At 39.4% G+C, this 20,553-nt stretch overlaps 1 protein-coding gene across 7 annotated transcripts in view; it reads right to left on the bottom strand.

Moving 5' to 3' along the window:
• The window catches only part of LOC122563582 (coiled-coil domain-containing protein 171-like), a 268,787-nt gene that overhangs the window by 71,972 nt on the left and 176,262 nt on the right, over positions 1-20,553 (bottom strand). For all 7 annotated transcript variants that reach the window (XM_043717497.1, XM_043717514.1, XM_043717527.1 and 4 more), the window contains 3 exons: positions 14,722-14,948; positions 10,403-10,591; positions 8,356-8,547 (listed from right to left, as the gene is read on the bottom strand). In XM_043717497.1, coding sequence (XP_043573432.1) covers positions 8,356-8,547; positions 10,403-10,591; positions 14,722-14,948 — 608 coding nt within the window. The remainder of the gene's footprint in view (positions 1-8,355; positions 8,548-10,402; positions 10,592-14,721; positions 14,949-20,553) is intronic.

Genomic DNA, 20,553 nt, shown 5'->3' with positions numbered 1-20,553 from the left:
ATAGTGAGAAAAAGGAGGGGCCATAACAGATAAGTCGTAAGTGGGTGATGTGAGGGGAAGAAAAGGTAGGTGACAGAGGTGAAAAGAGGAAAATGTAAAAGAGAAAGAGTGGATAGATGAGAAAAGCACAACTGAGGTTGGGGAGAAGGTGAGTGGGGCAGTGGAAAAAAGGAGGTGGCTTAATGGACAGGAAGGAAGAAAATGAGCTAAGGCAGATGGTAAAGGGGAGCAACAGATGGAAGGGAGCGGGTGAGGGAAGGAAATTGAAAAAAAACTTAACATTTCTCTAAAATTATGCTCTTGATGAAGTAAAGGCTTTCAGTAACAAGAATATTAGATTTTTATAAAAACAATGTACCAAGAATTTATATTTTATAAAAACAATGAAAGATTAGCAACAGTTCCACTCTGAGAAAACAGTGACACAACAATTCTTGTTGCTGTAAAATCAAAGAGGATATCCCACAGCGCACTGTTAAATCTGAAGATCATCTCCAGAGAAAAGAAATCCATGTTGCTCTTCATCAAAAGACGATCTTTGCATTTCACAGTACACTGTAGGATGTCCCGCTTCTTTTTCCCCATTAAGGCTCAAAAAGTCTGGTTAAGTAAAAATTACATGTAATCAATGCAAGCATTATAAAGCAACAATCTACAAACAGAAAAAAATACAGCATGAAACAAGGTAGATCTTAAAAGCATAATTCATGAATTAATCAAGAAAAACAAAATATTTACAAAGCTGAATATTTTAATTGTATTTTGAATGAAAAAGGGCTTGAAAATATTACCCTGAAGGGTACAGTTTGCAGCATTCATACAATGGTTGCTTCTAATCACAAAACACAAATAGTTTCAAGCTGCTCAAATTTTATTCAGTGAGCTACTGAGTCATACTGATAGGTAAATCTCAAATTTGACCTCTGGTCTATATCAGCCAAATGACATAACAATGACATAAACTGGACTTCTTGAGCTAGTAAAATAAAAACAGAAAATACTGGAGAAATTCAGAGGTCTGATAGTATCTGTGGAGAAAGAAACAGCTAATATTTTGAATCCAATTCCTCTGTCTCTATCGCCACATTTGCTGTCAGATCAGCTGAGTTTCTCCAGCATTCAGAGTCCATGCACTGTATAAAAACTGGCCATCCATTCTACTTGAATATTCTGGAATCTGGTACATAGTCTTGCAGGTTACAAGGCTTCAGCTGCAGATCCATGTAACTTTTAGATGAGTTGAGGTTTTCCACAACTGAACTAGGCAGCAAATCCCAGAAACACACCATCCTGTGGGTGAAAAATATTTTTCATTCATCCCAACTAATACTATTGTCAATCACCTCAAATCTGTACTCCTGATAATTGGCCTTGACAGTATGAAAAACATGTATTTCTTGTGAACTCTATCTAGGCCCCTGCATTTTGTACATCTCAATGAAGTAACCCCTCAGTCTCCTCTGTTCTAAGAACAGCAACCCTAGTGTATCTAATATTGCCTCATAGCTACAATTACAAGCTTTGGCTAAATATATTTGTCAGCCTCCTTCATATTCTCTCCAGAGAATTATTTTCTTCTTGTAATGCAGTGACTAAACTACACAAAATTCTTGATGTCGCCAAACCAATATCTTATACAGTTTGAGCATTATATCCCTACTTTTGTTTCAGTACTTCATCCAATAAAGGATATCATTCCCTATGCTTCTTCACTAACTTATCAATCTGCCTTGCTAGCTTTAAGGACTTGTGGACACGCACAGCAAGGTCTCTTACCTCCTCTACTTTTCTTAATATCCTGCCTTTTATTGTATACTTTCTAGCTTTGTTTGTCCTCCCCAAATGTATTACCTCACACTTCTCTGGACAGAATTCCATTTACCAGTTTTCTGCCTACTCACTGAACCGTTCACATAATTCTGGAGTTGACAATTACATGACTAATTATTATGTCATCCGAATCATGTCTCCCATACTGAAGTCCAAATGATTAACGTAGACAACAAACAGCAAAAGAATCCGACACAAGCCTGGTATAATACTACTGGAAACGTTTTCCATTGGCAAAAACATCCCTCAGCTAATACTCTTTGTTTCCTATTTCTGAGTGTATTTTGGATCAAAATCATCATATTCCACTGTAGATACTTTCTAATCAACCTGTTCAGAGATGTCATTACACACCTCTAAAGCAGTGGGACTTGAACCTGGGTCACTTGGTACAGAGGTAGGGACAATAGCACTGTACCCATTCCTCTATATCCTTCTAATTTTTGACCAGTCTCCATGTGGAATCCTGTCAAATGCCTTAGAAAATCTGCAACCCCCATTACTCATCCTTGTTACTTCTTCAAAAAAAATTAAACTGAGTTGTGAAGAAATAATAATCTTCCCTTAACAAAACCCTATTTACTTTCCCTGATTAATCTGTGACTTTCCAAGTAGCAGGTTACCCTATTTCCCAGAATTGATTTCAATAACCTGTCCAGTACTCAAGTCAAAATGACTCGTCTATAATTATTTGACCTGTCCTTCGCAATCATTTTGAACAACAGTATGTTTGTAGACCTCCTATCCTATGATATTTCTGCATCTACTGAGGATTAGAAAATTATTTGCAAAGCATCTGTTATTTCCTCACTGGTTTCTTTTAACAGCCTGGGATACAATCCACTAGACCCTAGCGATTCACCTTCATTCACATCCTTCCCTTCTGAATCTCCTCTCACATTAAGCTTTTTGTACCTAATATTTCACACTCATCCTCCTTAATTAGAATGTCTGCCAACACTTCTATTCTTTGTTAAGACAGAGCAAAAATTCTCATTAAGAACCTTGTCCACATCTTCAAGTCCATGCCCAAGTTTTTTTGCACACCTGATAGGCCCTATCCTTTTTTTTATTCTTTTGCTCTTAACTTACTGACAAAATATTTTAGTTTTCCTTGATTTTACTTGCAATATTTTTTCATATCCTCTCTTTACTTTCCCAATACTTTTTTTACTTCACCTCTGTACTTTCTACACTCTGCTAGATTAACTCCAGATATTTTTGTTTTGCAACTGTCTATTTTTCTGAATAAAACTCAAAAGAACTATGGATGCTGTAAATCAGAAACAAAAACAGAAATTGCTGGAAAAGCTCAGCAGGTCTGGCAGCAGGTGTTCTGACGAAGGGTCACTCGACCTGAAAAGTTAACTCTGATTTCTCTCCACAGATGCTGCCAGACCTGCTGAGCTTTTCCAGCAATTTCTATTTTTGTCTTTTCTTTCTGCTTTATCTTACTCTAAAGCAGGAATTCCTGAAGAAGGGCTTATGTCCGAAACGTCGATTCTCCTGTTCCCTGGATGCTGCCTGACCTGCTGCGCTTTTCCAGCAACACATTTTCTGCTCCTACTTGTTATTGAATTTCTTTCAAACATGCTCAGTTTCATAAAATTTGTCCTCCCCCAATGTAGAACTTTTACTTCAGCTCCATCTTTGTCCCTTTCTATAATGATGCTAAATTTAACTGTATTATGGTTACCATTTGCAAAATTGCCAACCATTGTTCCTTCAATCACCTGCCGAGCTTCAATTCCTAAGAACAAAACTAGAAAACTCTCATCGGACTGGTTACCTGCAAGCAAAAAAGCATCTCTCAGAGGTTTTGTGCCTACGGTACCTTTCACATTGTTTATATCTATATTAACATTAGGGCAGTTGAAGTCTCCAATTATTTGCGCTTATTGTTTTCTTACATTTATTAAAATTAAAATTTTAATTTAAAATTAAAATTTCTTACATATTTGCTCTTTTATGTCCCTCCTGCTATTTGGGTTCTACAGTGCACTCCCATCAATGTGGATACCTGTTTTTATTTCTAATTTGAATCCATATGTCCTCATTTCTTGTTTAATTTAGTACATCATCCCTCCTCTCAGCTGTAATTTATTGTTTAATAAATAATACTACACTTGCATCTACAATCTCTTTCATTTCTCCAGCCACTATGTGGACCACTGAGGTTTGTGCGCAGCAGTGACTGGAGAAACTGGAAATGTATGTATTAGCCAACTCAATCAGCATGCACGGATCCTTGGAGATGCTGTATGGCCACATAGCTTAGAGGGAACATTGACTCTCACCTTTTTTATCCCCCTCTTTATTCTGCCTGAATACAGATGTTGAGCTGCTATTTTGCTCCTCTATAAGTTAGGTTTCTATTGTAACAATGATACTATGCCCTCAGCACATCAGCTACGTTTGCTATTCTCCTTGCATTTACATATATACCATTTAGTTTTAGTTTAAACTCTCCTTAACAACAACAGCAAATCCCCCCGTGTGGATACTTATCCTACTCCTGTTGAGGAATACAAGCCCCACATTCCCCAGAACCGATCCCAATGCCTCAGAAATCTGATGCCCACCCTCTTACACTAGCTTACTAATAGCTACATGTTCAATTTTCCTACTTTCTGTAGAGATGGAAGGTGTAAGATACATTGGCAAATGAAAAATTTATAAGTTAAAACCTAAAAGAAAATTGAGACACAAATTAAGAGGGTCAGTGGCCCACTGTCTTTTTATCATGATAAACAGGCAATATAAATTCCTGGGCCTTATTTTAATATGATCAATGGGCTATCCTCCCCAAACCTGTTGCAATTCAAGAAGTCAGCCTCCATGGACTCACAATTTTGAAGGCGAAAGGAATTTTTTTTTTACTGTGTGGATTTTTAAGTGTATGACACAATTGCATTGTTTCCACCAAGATAATTGAAAGGTCAGCTTTCTTGGCACATCCCTGGAATTCCTAGTGTAAAGACTGACAGAAAGAAGACAGCAACTATTCCCCAGAAATAACAAAAATATCTCCAACTCTCACATGACATTGGTCTAAATAAAAGTCTAAAGTGATGGTTAGAAGAATCCAGGCAGAGAACATCACCCTCAGAATGTTTTCAATACAGTAAGGTTCAGTGAAATCTCATGAGCAGTGGGTAATTACAGTTCTCCATCTTGCAACAGGATGAAGTCAGATACATTTGCATCGTCACTCCCTTAAAACCCAAATGTGGCTAGTGATGTGAGAAATCAATTCTGAAAACACTCATGAGAATGCAATAGAAGTTGTAGTCATCAGCATAAACAGTGTTCTTCAGGATTTGCATCTTTTGAGAGTTGGAAGATGACGATGATGAGGATCTCTCATAACACCACCCTTCCCTTCCCTCTATCACACCTTTTTGTATATAATCTGAACAGCAGACTGCAACAGTTCTTTAACATTCCATACTCCCCTCTTCCCTTACAAACTACAACTTCTTTCACTGCTTCTTTCTCACATTTCTATTTAAAATAATCACTTGGTCATCCTATCTTGTTTCTTCCCACTCCTTACCATTCGCACAACATGTACAAGTCCACACTTCGTCATTTACCATTTTCATAGAGCTATTTTTTGCTCTTGATCATAAAGAGGTCAGCCAGCTGGACCTCAAAATAGGAGTTGTCTGATTGGGCTGTTAATCTGGTCATATCAGGGAGCCCTAGCTGACATTTAAAAGGATGAGTGTCAGAGATACTGACACTCTGGTATCTGTCTCTGAATGAGGCAGTACCAAAGTCAAGTACTGTTCATGTGTAAATAAAGGGTGACTTAGAGTCGGGATATAGCCTCTGTGCAGCTATTTCAATATCAAAATTTTTCATAAATTGTCTTTGTTCGCATTCAATATTGTATATTATAAGACAGAAAGATCATTCTTTTCCTGAAACAATTTTTTAAAGTTTGAAATTATTTTTTTGTGCTTCGTTATTTTGGAGCACTATAAAGAACAGGTAATAGTTGATTCATACAGAACCTTAACACTCTCAACTCTTAAGAGGGAATTGGACACACCACATTTACACAATGGACTGTCCTTTTTTTAATAAATATTTTTGTTGAAAAGAAAAAACGTTTTTGGGGCTTTTTTTTTACAAAATTACAAAACTAATACAAAATAGTGTAACCACTTTACAATATAATAGCAACATCAATATAAATAAAGAAAAGAAACTTCTAATCCACTCTACAAACTACCAAAACACAAGGTAAGGTATAAGAAAAAAACCTCTATATATAAAAAAACTACAATACAGTACATAATTAACAAAAAAAATGAAGATAAATAAATAAATAAACATTCAAAATAAAATTATATCAAGTCATAACAAGATCCGTATTTTTACAGGATTCTTCCTCCCAGGGGCCCCCGAACTGACAGACATCATCCTCACGGCTAAACAAAGGCCCTAAATAGTATGGCCGATATATCCGCATCGGTGTTGCCCAAGAAGGGCCGCCATGTTCTATTTGGTGCACCATATTCGTAAGGTAGCCCAAAGGAATATGTTCCATAGCTATCCTATGCTAATTTGAAAATCCTGGGGGACTTTCCAAAACCCACCTTGCTAAAATGTTTTCCTCGCACAAAAGGAGAGAATAGTAAACAGTTTCTTCCCATGTGCATCTAGAGAAGGAAGATTTGGAAAGCCCAAAAGGAGAGACACCAGGTCCAGCCCAATCTCAGTTCCCAAAATCTTTGCCAAAGCATTCGCTACACTGTCCCAGTATCTATAGGCCTTATGGCATGTCCGCAAACAATGAGTGAGAACACCAACTTCTATTTTACACTCAGGGCACATTGGGGACGCTCTTGCCTTAAACTTTGCAAGCCGCTCTGGTGTTATATGGGCCCTATGAAGTACCTTCAATTGAACAGCTTGAGTTCTATTACAGATAGAGATCTTCCTGGCATTTTCCCAGATGTCTTCCCACATCTCCGAGGAGATTTCCACCCCTAATTCTTGAGTCCAGGTTTTATATGGCCGTTCCATGTCCTTCGATACATTATTACCTAGCAAGTGATAGAGAGTATTGACTGAGGGGGCACCCATCGGCTGAAGCACTCCCCTCTCCATTTCTGATTTATAAGGATTAGCCATCAATGTGGTCTTTTTTTGAATGAAATCTCGTACTTGAAAATATCAAAAGAGATCCTTACTAGGTAACCCGAACTTCTGACGCAACTATTCGAAGGACATCATGACCTCCCCATCAAACAGATCTCCCAAGCAGGAGATTCCTCTGGACTCCCAAATTTTAAATCCAGCATCTGTCAAACCTGGCTGAAATCCCAACATTCCCGCTATCAGAGTAAAGGGGAAGGTTTTTTTGTAGATTACCCTCACCCTGTTGGATCATCCTTTGATTGTGTTTAGGACAATCAGGATTTTACAATGATCCATGACAGTTCTCATCTTATCCATTTTGCTTGGGAAGCCTCAATATCCAGCCAAATTGATTGTGGATCGCGAGAGGCCCAATCAGCCACATATGATAGCAGGGAGCTCAGTTGGTACTTCCTAAAATTTGGGAAAGCTAGACCTCCCCTTTCTTGTGGGAGCTGCATTTATTTAATTTATAAGAGCCCGTCTATGATTCCAAACAAAGGAACCGAGCCAACCATAAAGCTCACGCAGCGCCTATCTCGGCAACATCAAAGGAAACATTCTTATAGGGTACAATAGGCAAGGGAGAACATTCATCTTGACCAGAGCTATACTTCCTAACCAGGATATCGGGAGATCTTCCCAAAGCTAGAGGTCCTGCCTTATTTTCTCTAATAGATGCATATAGTTATTCAAAAAAGATACCTGCTCCGAGGTTACGCCCAAGAGGCCCGGGTTCTTAAAAAAAGTCTCCAACTTCCTCGCTCCGACTGATGCAGCTCAAAATAGAACTTTCTAAATGCTGCATTGATCTTTTTAGGGTCACAAGTCAAAGTACCAGCGCCCTCTCTAATAGATGTAATAGACTGGGGAGTCTTTTTCTTTCTGGCAAGGTATGCTAGCTACCTGCCCGGCTTATTGCCATACTCAAATAGTCTCTGCTTCGCAAATAGTATCTCCTTCTTTGCTGTTTGAGTACGTGCAGCATTCAAAGTATCCCTGAGGGCTGTAACTCGCTGTAATTTAGTTATGGATGGCCTACCAACATACGCTGACTCGGCTGCCTTCAGGCGAGCCTCGTATAGACGCTGTTGTTCTCCCCTCTGTCGTTTCCGGGTCGCAGAATATGAGATAATCAAGCTCCGCGCATAGGTCTTGGCAGTCTCCTGCATCAATGATGGGTTACTGGCCATACCTAAGTTAATGCCCCAGAAAGCTTTAAATTCAAACAAAAGGTATTCTATAAGCTTACTGTCCTTCAATAGGAAAGGGTCCATATGCTAGTACAATGGACTGTCTTAAAGTTAGAGTTATTTGGCAAGTTAAACAGAAGGTAAGACAAAGCTTGCTCTATGAAAGTGGTAATCTGTTTACCTTTACAGCCTCAGATAATGTCCGATCCTTTTCTGCTTCTTCATTGGAATGTAGTTCCAGTTGTAATCCCAATTCTTGCATTTGATGTGATTGTTCATTTAATAGCAGTTGAGCCTGCTGCTCTCTAAGCAAGGCATTATTCAGCTCTTCACAAATACTCCCAAATCTCTCAAATGGAACCATCTTCTGAGTCTACAAGAATACATTTATGAAAGTAGTCTTTGAAGAAAGATTGAATGGATTGTCCCTATTTGAACTACATTTTGCATTGATAAACTATATCTAATTTTAATACTGTGCTTCATTTGTAGAAGAGAATTGTTGATGAATTTGTCTTTACTAAAGAATTTATTAGTTAATCATTGCCATCAAATTAATCTTGAACAGTGAGTTTTAACAATTCTTTGTTGCGAGCACGGAGCATGGAGAGTGAATGTAAATCAGAGAGAAATCCATTCCTAATATCTGCAGGCATACATTTTCCACCAGGGATCATCGACAAATGATCAAGAACACCCCTTCCCTAGGGTAGCAATGCAGAAACCAAATTATAATATTTTGACAGCATCTGAGCCAATTTCTCCCAAATCAGGTAACAAACCTGGGATCTTTTTGATCATAATAGACATGATCAACATAATGAATCATCAGAAGATTGGCATCCATTTGTGGCTCAAAATAGTCTCAAAGGCAGAACCTAATTTTGTCCTTAATCATTTTCAACATAAAAGTTATAAGGATGTAGATAAAGCTAATGCCCTTAAACAAGATCAAGAATTTCATGAATTGATCAGCAAATAATACTTTGTATCACCATGGATACAGCAGTTTAGGAGTTATTTTATAATACTAGTAATCAACAAAACACAGATTCAAATGCAATCATGGCAGTTTGAGAACCTGAATTTTATTTCAACAATCTGGAAATTTTTAAAAAATCTATGGCATTATCAAAAATGTCTATATAGATGGCTGATTTGTGTAAATATTTGATTAGTCTGACTAACTTTGCACTGTCCAAAATTAAAGCCTTCCAATCTGAAGACCATAATTCTCTTCAGAAACCAGCAAAACAGAGAAAAGTGTTATGAATGTATGATTTGATACAGTCATCATTCATAGTATCAACATTTTTATGGCTCGTTTACTCGGATAAAGCTTATCCAGTGGATTGTTATGCTAGTTCAAATACAATCCCTATTTCAGAAAGAAATATATATATTGTTTTCAAGGTACAGTGCATAATGTCATGATATATATAATTTTGCATAACCACTTCAAATTAGTTCATACAGTAACCCATACAACATTAACTGAGACTAAAATTACCTTGTATTTATTATTTAACAGACTTCTAACCTCTCTTCATGAAATTGATAAACCAATAAACATGCATCATCAGTACACCTTCTAATTAAATCACTGCTTACTATTAACATTTTTAGATTAGATTAGATTAGATTAGATTAGATTAGATTACTTACAGTGTGGAAACAGGCCCTTCGGCCCAACAAGTCCATACCGCCCCGCCGAAGCGCAACCCACCCATACCCCTACATTTACCCCTTACCTAACACTAGGGGCAATTTAGCATAGTCAATTCATCTAACCTGCACATCTTTGGACTGTGGCAGGAAACCGGAGCACCCGGAGGAAACCCACGCAGACATGGGGAGAACGTGCAAACTCCACACAGTCAGTCGCCTGAGGCGGGAATTGAACCCAGGTCTCTGGCGCTGTGAAGCAGCAGTGCTAACCACTGTGCCACCGTGCCGCCCATTTTGTTTTAATCCAACCTAGTTCTTTTTTTGGTTTTAAATTTGACAAGGAAACTAACAGACAAGACAGTCTGTTGGCTAATGGCAATAAGTAAGTTACCACAATTAGCATGAAGATCTTAATGCCATCAAAAATGCATAATTACACAATGCAAACAATTTTTTAAGGAGTGCAATGCTAGAATCATGGAAAATGCCCAGCAGAACATAGTTTTTATTTAACCTTGAGATTAAAAGCGCAATAATAAACAAAATAAAGAACTGTTCACCTTCATAGACTGCTTGAGGTCACACAGCTGCTGTTCAAGGGTTTCGGTCTTCCCACTTTCCCTTTCCAGTTCATTCATGTGTTTTTTGAGTTGTGTAAGCTCCAAACGCAATGAACGACGTTCAACTTCTGCTGCATGTAACCTCTGAGTAAATTCAAGGATCTGTTTCTTCAATACTTCTACACATCGCTGATTGAGAACATAAAAAATAGAAACTAAGTGTGTTAATTTTTGTTAAACTGGTTTAAATAAATAAAACTATGGAAAATAGAAACCATGGTTGACTGGACTGTGCTAGTCTTCCATAATTGCAATTAATTATAGCCATTATATAAACTTGAGTTTCAAGAATACCAGAATTTATGGAGAACTTGAGCTTGCTTTCTTGTCAAATTTAGGTTCCTTCTAAATAAGTATTTAATGCTGATAAACCTGAATTAAATCCTACTAATTATTATGTTTTAGCTATTAATTGACCCCCTAAAGTAAAAGGTTTTATTCTGTAGCCAATTAGGCAGATCCTATAGAAGAAAGGTTTTCATCAGTAGTATAACGCTTCTATTGCAAAGTATGGTGCTTCAACCAAAAGTGGGAGAGTGTATTAGAAGTGCTTAGCCACAAAAATATTAGTTCAGATGTCCTAATTGTTAGATAATTATTGGAGGAACACAGACTATTGTTGCGACCTTGCAGAATCCCAGCTCCACTGACTCCATGGGAATTGGTAGGGAAATTGCAGACTAAGCAATTCCCCTGCATCTGAAATATTCCGAAAGAAATCATTAAAGTTGAAGAATTTGAAGGGTTCTGCATCCTCCCTTAATTTAATAAATTTCCCAGGAAATGTTTGAGGATTGAAAATCTAGTTTAATTCCTATGTGACTATTAGGCTGACCCCTCCACTCCAATTTACCAAGCCAATCCTGACAAAAACACCTCCATCAGCCCCTTAGCTTTCTCCACATCTCCCCCAAGCTGCTCCCACCAGATCCCTGAAAACAAAATTCCACCTCTGACCTGAACACCGCCTCACCTGCTAGCTTTGACTTCCTACCCACTCTGCCCCACCATTCCTAGTGCATCAAAGCCTCCTTCCCTCAAACACTGTACCCTGCCCTTTCCAGAAACCTGCCCAATTCCAACCACCCAACTCCCTGACTTACCAAAGCATTCCATCACTTACTTGGCTGGGGCACTATCCATTTGGAGCCCTAAACTACATTTAGCTTAGGTATTTTCACAGTAACCGTCAAAGTCCATGGTTGTACTGCGTGACCTTTAAACCACAGAACATGTCACACTAGCTGCTGTAAAAAGGAATACCATCTGAACACTTGAACTATCCTATGTTACAGAGAGCCATGTTGATTTTAGATTCACTCCATGTTTCTAAAAGTACCAGGTCAGAATTCCAGCCAGAAATGCGGAGCTCAGTACGAGTGTGTGAAAATGAGAACTAACTGGAAATCTGACTGTAATTGCCACTCCTCGCATTATCCGGGCAATTATTTTATGACTTTTCATAGCAAATCTTCGGTTTAAGACCTGCTCCACCACCTTGAGGTTGGGTTTATTTTCTTTATTATGCTGTGCAAATCTACATACAAAATGGAGCAAATATGTATGGTGCTAATCTACAACTGGTTCAACTTTTAATTGTTCAACAACAGGAAAATGGATTAAAGTAAATAGGTAAAAACGAGGACTGCAGATGCTGCAAACCAGAGTCTGGATTAGAGTGGTGCTGGAAAAGCACAGCAGGTCAGGCAGCATCCAAGGAGCAGGAAAATTGACATTCTGGGCAAAACCCCTTCATCAGGAATACAGGCAGGGAGCCTGCAAGGTGAAAGATAAATGAGAGGGGGTGGGGGTGGGGAGAAAGTAGCATAGAGTACAAGGTGAATAGGGATGGAGGTGATAGGTCAGAGAGGATTGTGGGGGAAGGTAGCAAAGAGTACAATGGGTGAATGGGTTGGGAATGAAGGTGATAGGTCAGAGAGGAGGGTGGGGTGGATAGGTGGAAAGGAAGATAGGCAGGTATGACAGGTCTGGGAACGGTGCTGAGCTGGAAGGTTGGAACTGGGGTAAGGTAGGGGGAGGGGAAATGAGGAAACTGGTGAAGTCCCCACATTCATGCCATGGGATTGGAGGGTCACGAGGTGGAAGATGAGGCGTTCTTCCTCAAGGCGTCTGGTGGTGAGGGAGCGGCGGTGGAGGAGGCCCAGGACCTGCATGTCTTCGGCAGAGTGGGAGGGGGAGTTGAAATGTTGGGCCACCAGGGCGGGGGGGGGGTTGATTGGTGTGGGTGTTCCGGAGATGTTCCCTAAAGCGCTCTGCTAGGAAGCGGCCAGTCTCCCCAATGTAGAGGAGACCGCATTGGGAGCAACGGATACAATAAATTACATTGGTGGATGTGCAGATAAAACTTTGATGGATGAGGAAGGCTCCTTTGGGGCCTTGGATGGAGGTGAGGGGGGGAGGTGTGGACGCAGGTTTTGCAATTCCTGCGGTGGCAGGGGCAAGTCCCAGGACAGGAAGGTGGGTTGTTGGGGGGCGTGGACCTGACCAGGTGGTCACAGAGGGAACGGTCTTTGTGGAAAGCGGAAATGGGTGGGGAGGGAAATGTATCTCTGGTGGTGGGGTCCATTGGGAGGTGGCGGAAATGTCGGCGGATGATGCAGTTTATGTGAAGGTTGGTAGGGTAGAAGGTGAGCCCCGGGGGGTTCTGTCCTTGTTACGGTTGGAGGGGTGGAGTTCAAGGGTGGAGGTGCGGGATGTGGACGAGATATGTTGGAGGGCATCTTTAACCACTTGGAAAGGGAAATTGCAGTCTCCAAAGAAGGAGGCCATCTGGTGTGTTCTGTGGTGGAACTGGTCCTCCTGGGAGCAGATACAGCGGAGGCAGAGTAATTGGGAATACGGGATGGCATTTTTGCAGGAGGTAGGGTGGGAAGAGGTGTAATCCAGGTAGCTGTGGGAGTCAGTGGGTTTGTAAAAAATGTCGTCAAGTCAGTCGTCATTAATGGAGATGGAGAGGTCCAGGAAGGGGAGGGAGGTGTCAGAGATGGTCCAGGTGAGTTTAAAGTTGGGGTGGAATGTGTTGGTGAAGTTGATGAATTGCTCGACCTCCTCGCGGGAGCATGAGGTGGCGCCGATGCAGTCATCAACGTAGCAGAGGAAGAGGTGGGGAGTGGTGCCAGTGTAACGACGGAAGATGGACTGTTCTACGTAGCCAACAAAGAGACAGGCATAGCTGGGGCACATACGGGTGCCCATGGCTACCCCATTGGTCTGGAGAAAGTGGGAGGATTTGAAGGAGAAATTGTTAAGGGTGAGGACCAGTTCAGCCAAGCGATGAGAGTGTCAGTGAAAGGGTACTGTTGGGGACTTCGGGAGAAGAAGAAACGGAGGGCTTGGAGGCCCTGGTCATGGTGGATGGAGGTGTAGAGGGATTGGATATCCGTGGTGATGAGGTGTTGGGGGCTGGAGAAACAGAAGTCTTGGAGGAGGTGGAGGGCATGGATGGTGTCTCGAACATATGTGGGGAGTTCCTGGACTATGGGGGATAGGACAGTGTCATGGTAGGTAGAGATGAGTTTGGTGGGGCAGGAGCATGCTGAGACAATGGGTCGGCCAGGGTGGTCAGGCTTGTGGATCTTGGGAAGGAGGTAGAATCAGGAGGTGTGGGGTTCCTGGACTACGAGGTCAGAAGCTGTGGGTGGGAGATCTCCTGAAGTGATGAGGTTCTGTCTGGTCTGGGAAATAATGGTTTGGTGATGGGGGATGGGGTCATGGTCGAGGGGTCGGTAGGAGGTGGTGTCTTTGAATTGGCGTCTGGCTTCAGCAGTGTAGAGGTCAGTGCGCCAAACTACCACTGCACCCCCTTTATTCGCTGGCTGAATGGTGAGGTTGGGATTGGAGCAGAGGGAGTGAAGGACAAGTGCTCCTGCACTTGTGGATAGGAACAAGCATAGTTAACTAAGTTGATGACTTTTATATAGGCAATTTCTATGAATAAAGTAAAGCATAGTACTACCTGCACTATTAGCCCATTATAAAAATAATTCAATAGTTTGACAAGTACTATTTCTCAATAAATTTCAGCATCCTAAATACCTAATTCAAAATCTCAAAATAATATTGTGTGAAATCTGAAAAGAAGCATGCTGACTGATTGAAGCTTTGAACAAGTTTAAAATATTGCTGTCTACATTATTTTACGAAAACAAAACTGCAGATTGTTACACTTCAGATTTAACAATATTTGTAAAAATTATTAATTTGATTAAACTGGTCAATAACAGAATTATTGACAATACCTTTATAGGCATTGTAATCTGTAGTCCTTCTTTCCCTGCTTTGGCATTGGTTTTACACAGTCCATCGCCCAGTATTTCGACTAATGATTTCTTGTTCCCACATCCAAAGTGTCTATTACAACATAATGGAATATTTTCCATTTCCACACTTAGCCTGTCCATGAGTTTTGAAAAGGAACTCTTGGCTGAATTTTCTATTGAACAGCTTGAAAGAAATTGATTTGCATCTAGATAAAAAAATGAAAAAAAAACTCATAAATCACTATGCTTGCATTTAATTCTTTATTTATATAAGTGTATTCAGATAGCCCAATCAAATAGGGAAAGTTGACAAATAGTATACTTTACATAGAAATGCACAATGCCATTATATATCCCAATCCTTGATACTATGATAGTCATCTCCAAGTTAAACTGTAACTTACCTTTTTTAATCCAATGCAATTTGAACTTTGCTATTAGCACCATTACTTATTTCCCCAATGGAGTTTGGTAATTATCCTTCTCATATGATAGTTTTATGGCCTCAGTACAACAAGCATACTCAACTCACTACTAGCTTTGTCAGGTTTATAATTAATAAATATGTTTCATGTAGATAAATGAAATTATCACATGTTACTGTGTCCCATAGACTCTGCATTTTAAGCTACCTTTGAGATTTAAGGCATGTCTTTATGTCCCTTTTGAGGTCTGTGTTCTGCAGAAAATCCTAATCCATCTGCTGTGATCCATACATTAAAATAAAGACACAATTAAGGTTTATACAATTCACAGCACTGAAGAAGAGAAGCAGGTTATGAATGGTGTAGAATGGTCATATCAGAATAAGACTGAGTTGCATTATATGAGGTTTGAAACGAACACCAGCCTGTTTGCCAAAATCAAGTGATTACTAACAACCATATTCACTTTTATATGGTTGGTGAAACAAGGTATGATTGTTTCTGTAGTGACTGTAAAGGCACTGTTGCAATTCAACTTGAATAACTGATATTAATTTGGTTAAACATGTGCAGACATTATAATGGTGAAGTTAAAGGCATTTTTTTCCACTAGCAGAAGGGTCAATAACCACTGGTATAGATTTAAAGTAAGAGGCAGAAGCTGAGAGGAGTTCAAGAGAAATTGTTCCATTTAGAGGGTGGCAGGATTCTGGAACTCACTGCTTGAAAAAAACGGGTTGTTGAGTCAGAAACTATGTTATTTAAGTAGTACTTAGATATTCACTTGCATTGCCACATGCTCCAGAGTTATGGGCCAAAAGCTGGAAAATGGGATCTGGCTCGCTGACTGACACAGATGTTTTGGGCTGAATAGCCTCCTTCTGTGCTGCATATGTCTCGTTGTATTGTTACTTATAAAATAGTTCCACCTAAAATGCCAAGCCTTCACTGTTGGTGGATTAAAAATCTGGAGCTCTCTCACAGGACTGTGGGTGTACTTATAGAAGATGGACTCCAGTGGTTCAAGAAGGTGTCTCACTAGTCTCAAGTATTGGGCAACAAATGCTGGACTTGCTATAGAGGCCCACAGCCCATGAATGAATACACAGCCAACAACAGGAAATTCTCTCTAATTCATTTTTGAAAGGATAATGGATTGAAATGAGCAAGAAATGTGAAAACTTTCGGATGTTTCACTAAATGTATCAGAAATAATGTTTTCAGATTGTTGAAAAACCAGGGAAAAGCCAATACTTCTCATCAAGCACAGCCATAGAATTAATTCCTGTTTGGGATGTTGAGATGAATGATCTGATAATGCAAGTAGTATTTTTCACTTTAAAATAAACACAGAAAGATGTGGCTCAAATATTAATCTATTGCCTTGATTTTTATAATGATTACATTCCTTGAAAACAGGAGAATGTGATCAGGCTTTAGAAATATTTTTAAGCTATCTGATCATTAGCTGCATGAATTTAAAAACACAAAATTATTTCAATTTTATTAAATGTATTAAAACTCTCTATTTAAATGACTTCCAGTAATACATAACATCAAAGCCAAGTAACCCAGGTATTTGTGATACACTAGCTCCCACCTAATGGTCGATGTCTGCACTACAGTTGAAACTGAAATGGAGTATTTTTTCATGTAAGCCAACATCAGTAGACATTGCTTGGAAATGAAATTATACTACATATTTTAATATTATTCTTCCAATTTCAAAGCAATAATTGAGCCAAAACTGTACGATGCAGGTCATGTACAACTTAAGTGAACAATTACATCACAATGGGAAAAGATGCATGTGAAACAACTGTCAAAACTGAGCCATAATATTTCTTTACCCTCTGCAATAATTTAACAAATCATCGCATGCTGTTACGATCATAGGATAAAAGTATCATAAACATACATAAAAGGACTTTGTATATAACTACACCAAAAGCACAACAAAAGTTTCTCGTATCATCCTTCCATAAAGAAGGTATCACAGCATTGATGCTGAAATATAATTCCTAAATATGCTCCAGACATATATTTCAATGTTATTCCTGCTCAGTCATATTCTCAATTCTAACTGACCACAATTTCAAAATATCAGAATATAATTTAGCTATTACACACCCTTGTTATGCATAGAATTGATTGTCTACAATATTTAATACAGTTTTAGAACTCAGCACTATGTGACGCACAATACATTAAATTGGTCATGAGAATACATGCTGCTGCATGCATTTTGGGCCTCTCTTCACATTCTGTCTGCTCTAAATTTGAGTGAGATAATTGGAGAGAGAGAGAGACAGACAGAGAGACAGCTAATATTGTGTGACAAACATTATAAATACTGAATAACATTGTTTTAATAGTGTACAGGTTGTGATGGTATATGCAAACAGTACTACATCTCAGTTCATGGCATTTTAATCTACAGCATTTGAAGATGAACCATACACTAAAGCTGCAGAAAACCACCACAGTAAACTAGAGACTGATGTACATGTAAGTTCCTTTAGAGACTATGTCAGATTGCTGAAAATGCATTCAGCATGGTATATTTTTATTCTCTCTAATGTCAACCTCATTTCTATTTTTGTGGACTACATTCCACCTGTTTATGTGCACAATGACTGGTAATAATGCCGGTCGATTTAAATTAGAGATATGATTCTTTATGCAATAAATCAATAAAGAAATTAAGGGTTATGTGGATAAGGTAGAAACGTGAAATTGAGGGTAATCAGATCAGAATAAAATCCCAGTTAAACACAGAGCAGACACACATGGCCGAATGGCTTACTTCTGCTCCTGTCTTAGAACCTTAAATTCATCAGAGAAAGTATAAAAGTTTAAGGCTAATTATTTATTTTTAAACTTTGCATTGTATAAATAAAATGCAAGTTTTATTTACACAAGTTTTATCAAAATGCAAGTTTGATAAAATTGCAAGAGATTTGTAAAAAAAAATGTATCTACAGGTAAAATCCAGCCAGTATTTATGTCAGAGTGAAGATTTATGGGACACTAACAGTCATTGTGAAGGTCTCAATTCATGTTAATACAGTATAAACAGAATAGGCTAGGTGCTTACATTCAAAAAGCAGATTCAATACTTTTTTTTCATTTATGATGTATTTGGGCAACACTAGTAAGGGCAATCCCATCCAATAATACTTTTGGAAGACGGTGAATGCTGAATATGTCTTAGAATCATAGAGTCATACAACATGGAAACAACCCTTTGGTCCAACTTGTCCATGGTGATCGAGTTTCCCAAACTAAACTCGTCCTATTTGCCTGCATTTGGCCCTTATCCCCCTAAACCTTTCCTATTCATGTATCTGTCCAAATGTCTTTTAAATGTTGTAACTGTACCTGCATCTGCAACTTCCTCTGGCAGTTCATTCCACATATGAACCACTCTGCACGAAAAAAATTGAATCTCAGGTTCCTTTTAAATCTTTCTCTTTTCATCTTAAACCTATGCCTTTCCCTATCCTAGAGAAAAGACCTTTCCTATTCTCCTTATCTAAGACTCTCAGGATTTTTTATAAATACCTATGTTCACCCTCAACTTCCTATGCTCCAGTAAAAAAAGTCCCAGTCTATCCAGCCTCTCCTTGTAACTCAAACCTTCAATCCTGGTAATTTCCTTGTAATTTTTTTCTCTGCATCCGCTCCAATTTAATAACATCCTTCCTATATTAGGGTTGACCAGTACTGAACACAATACTCCAATTGTGACCTCACAAACATCCTATACAACCACAACATGATGTCACAACTCCTATATTCAAAGGTCTGAGCAATGAAGGTAAGCATGCCAGATGCCTTCTTGCCCGCTCTGTCTACCTGTGATGCCTGAACTTTGCGCCTGAACCCCTAGGTTTCTCTGCTCAACAACGCCTGCCAGGAGCCCTACCATTAACTGTGTATGTACTGCCCTGTTTTTTTTTACCAAAATGCAACACCTCGCATTTATCTAAATTAAACTCCTCAACCCATTGGCCCAAATGATCAAAATCCCTTCATAATCTTAGATAACCTTCTTCACTGTCTAACATACCACCAATTATGATGTTATCTGCAAACTGACTAACCATGCTTCCTTTATTCTCATCCAAATAGTTTATATAAATGACAAAACATCAGTAGACCCAGCACCGATCCCTGGTCACAGGCCTCCAGTCCGAAAAACAACCTTCTACTAACACCCCGCTAATTTTGTATCCAATTGGCAAGCTCTCTCTGAATTCTATGTAATCTAACTTTACAAACCAATCTACCAAGCGGAACCTTGTCAAAGGTCTTACTAAGGTCCATGTAAGGAAAGTCTACCATTCTGCCCTCATCTACCTTCTTCATCACACCCTCAAAAAATTCAATGAAGTATGTGAGACCTAAGTGCCCAGGCACAAAGCCATGCTGTCTATTCCTAATCAGTCCTTGCCTCTCCAAATGCATGTAATTCCTGTTTCTCAGGATCCCCTCCGAAAACTTACCAACCACTGACGTCAGACTCATGGCCTTGCGTTCCCAGGCTTCTCCTTGTAGACTTTCTTAAATAAAGGGACAACATTATCCAGTCTTCCGGCATTTCACTCATGGCTGCAGATGATACAAATACCTCGGCTAGGTCCCTGCAATTTTTTTCCAAGCTGCCCCAACGTCCTACAATAGATGTGATCAGGTGCTGGAGATTCATACTTTTACCTTTATACTTTTTAAGATCTTCAGCACCTCCTCTTAAATCATAGGACCGTAAGATATGGGAGCAGAAATTAGACCATTCAGCCCATCGGGGCTGCTCCACCATTCAGTCATGGCTGAAATGTTTCTCAACCTGTAACCCTTGTTCTCCTGGACAATCAAGAACCTAACTATCTCCATCTTAAATATACTCAATGACCTAGCCTCCACAGCCTGCTTTGGCAATGAATTCCATAGATTCACCACTTTGGCTGAAGATGTTTCTCCTTATCTCCATTCTAAAAGGTCTTCCCATTACTCCAAGGTTGTGCCCTTGGGTCCTAATCTCTCCTACTAATGGAGGAGTCAGCCCCCTCAATCTTCTAAACTCCATCAAATATAGACCCAGATTCCTCAAACGCTCCTCATATGTTGAGCTTTTCATTCATTGGACCATTCTTGTGAACCTTCTCTGAACACGCTCCTGGGCCAGTACATCCTTCCTGAGCTATAGGGCCCAAAACTGCACATATTACTCCAAATGTAGTCTAACCAGAGCCTCAGAAGTACATCCCTGCTTTTATATTCAATCCTCAAAATAAATGCCATCATTGCATTTGCCTTCCTAACTACTGATTCAACCTGCAAGTTTACCTCAAGAGAATCTTGGACTAGAACTCCCAAGTCTCTT

This window comes from Chiloscyllium plagiosum, chromosome 2 (assembly GCF_004010195.1).
Source record: "Chiloscyllium plagiosum isolate BGI_BamShark_2017 chromosome 2, ASM401019v2, whole genome shotgun sequence".
NCBI classification, from domain to species: Eukaryota; Metazoa; Chordata; class Chondrichthyes; order Orectolobiformes; family Hemiscylliidae; genus Chiloscyllium; species Chiloscyllium plagiosum.
Note: the sequence above shows the minus strand (reverse complement) of the source record. Positions and strands in the feature narration are given on the sequence as shown.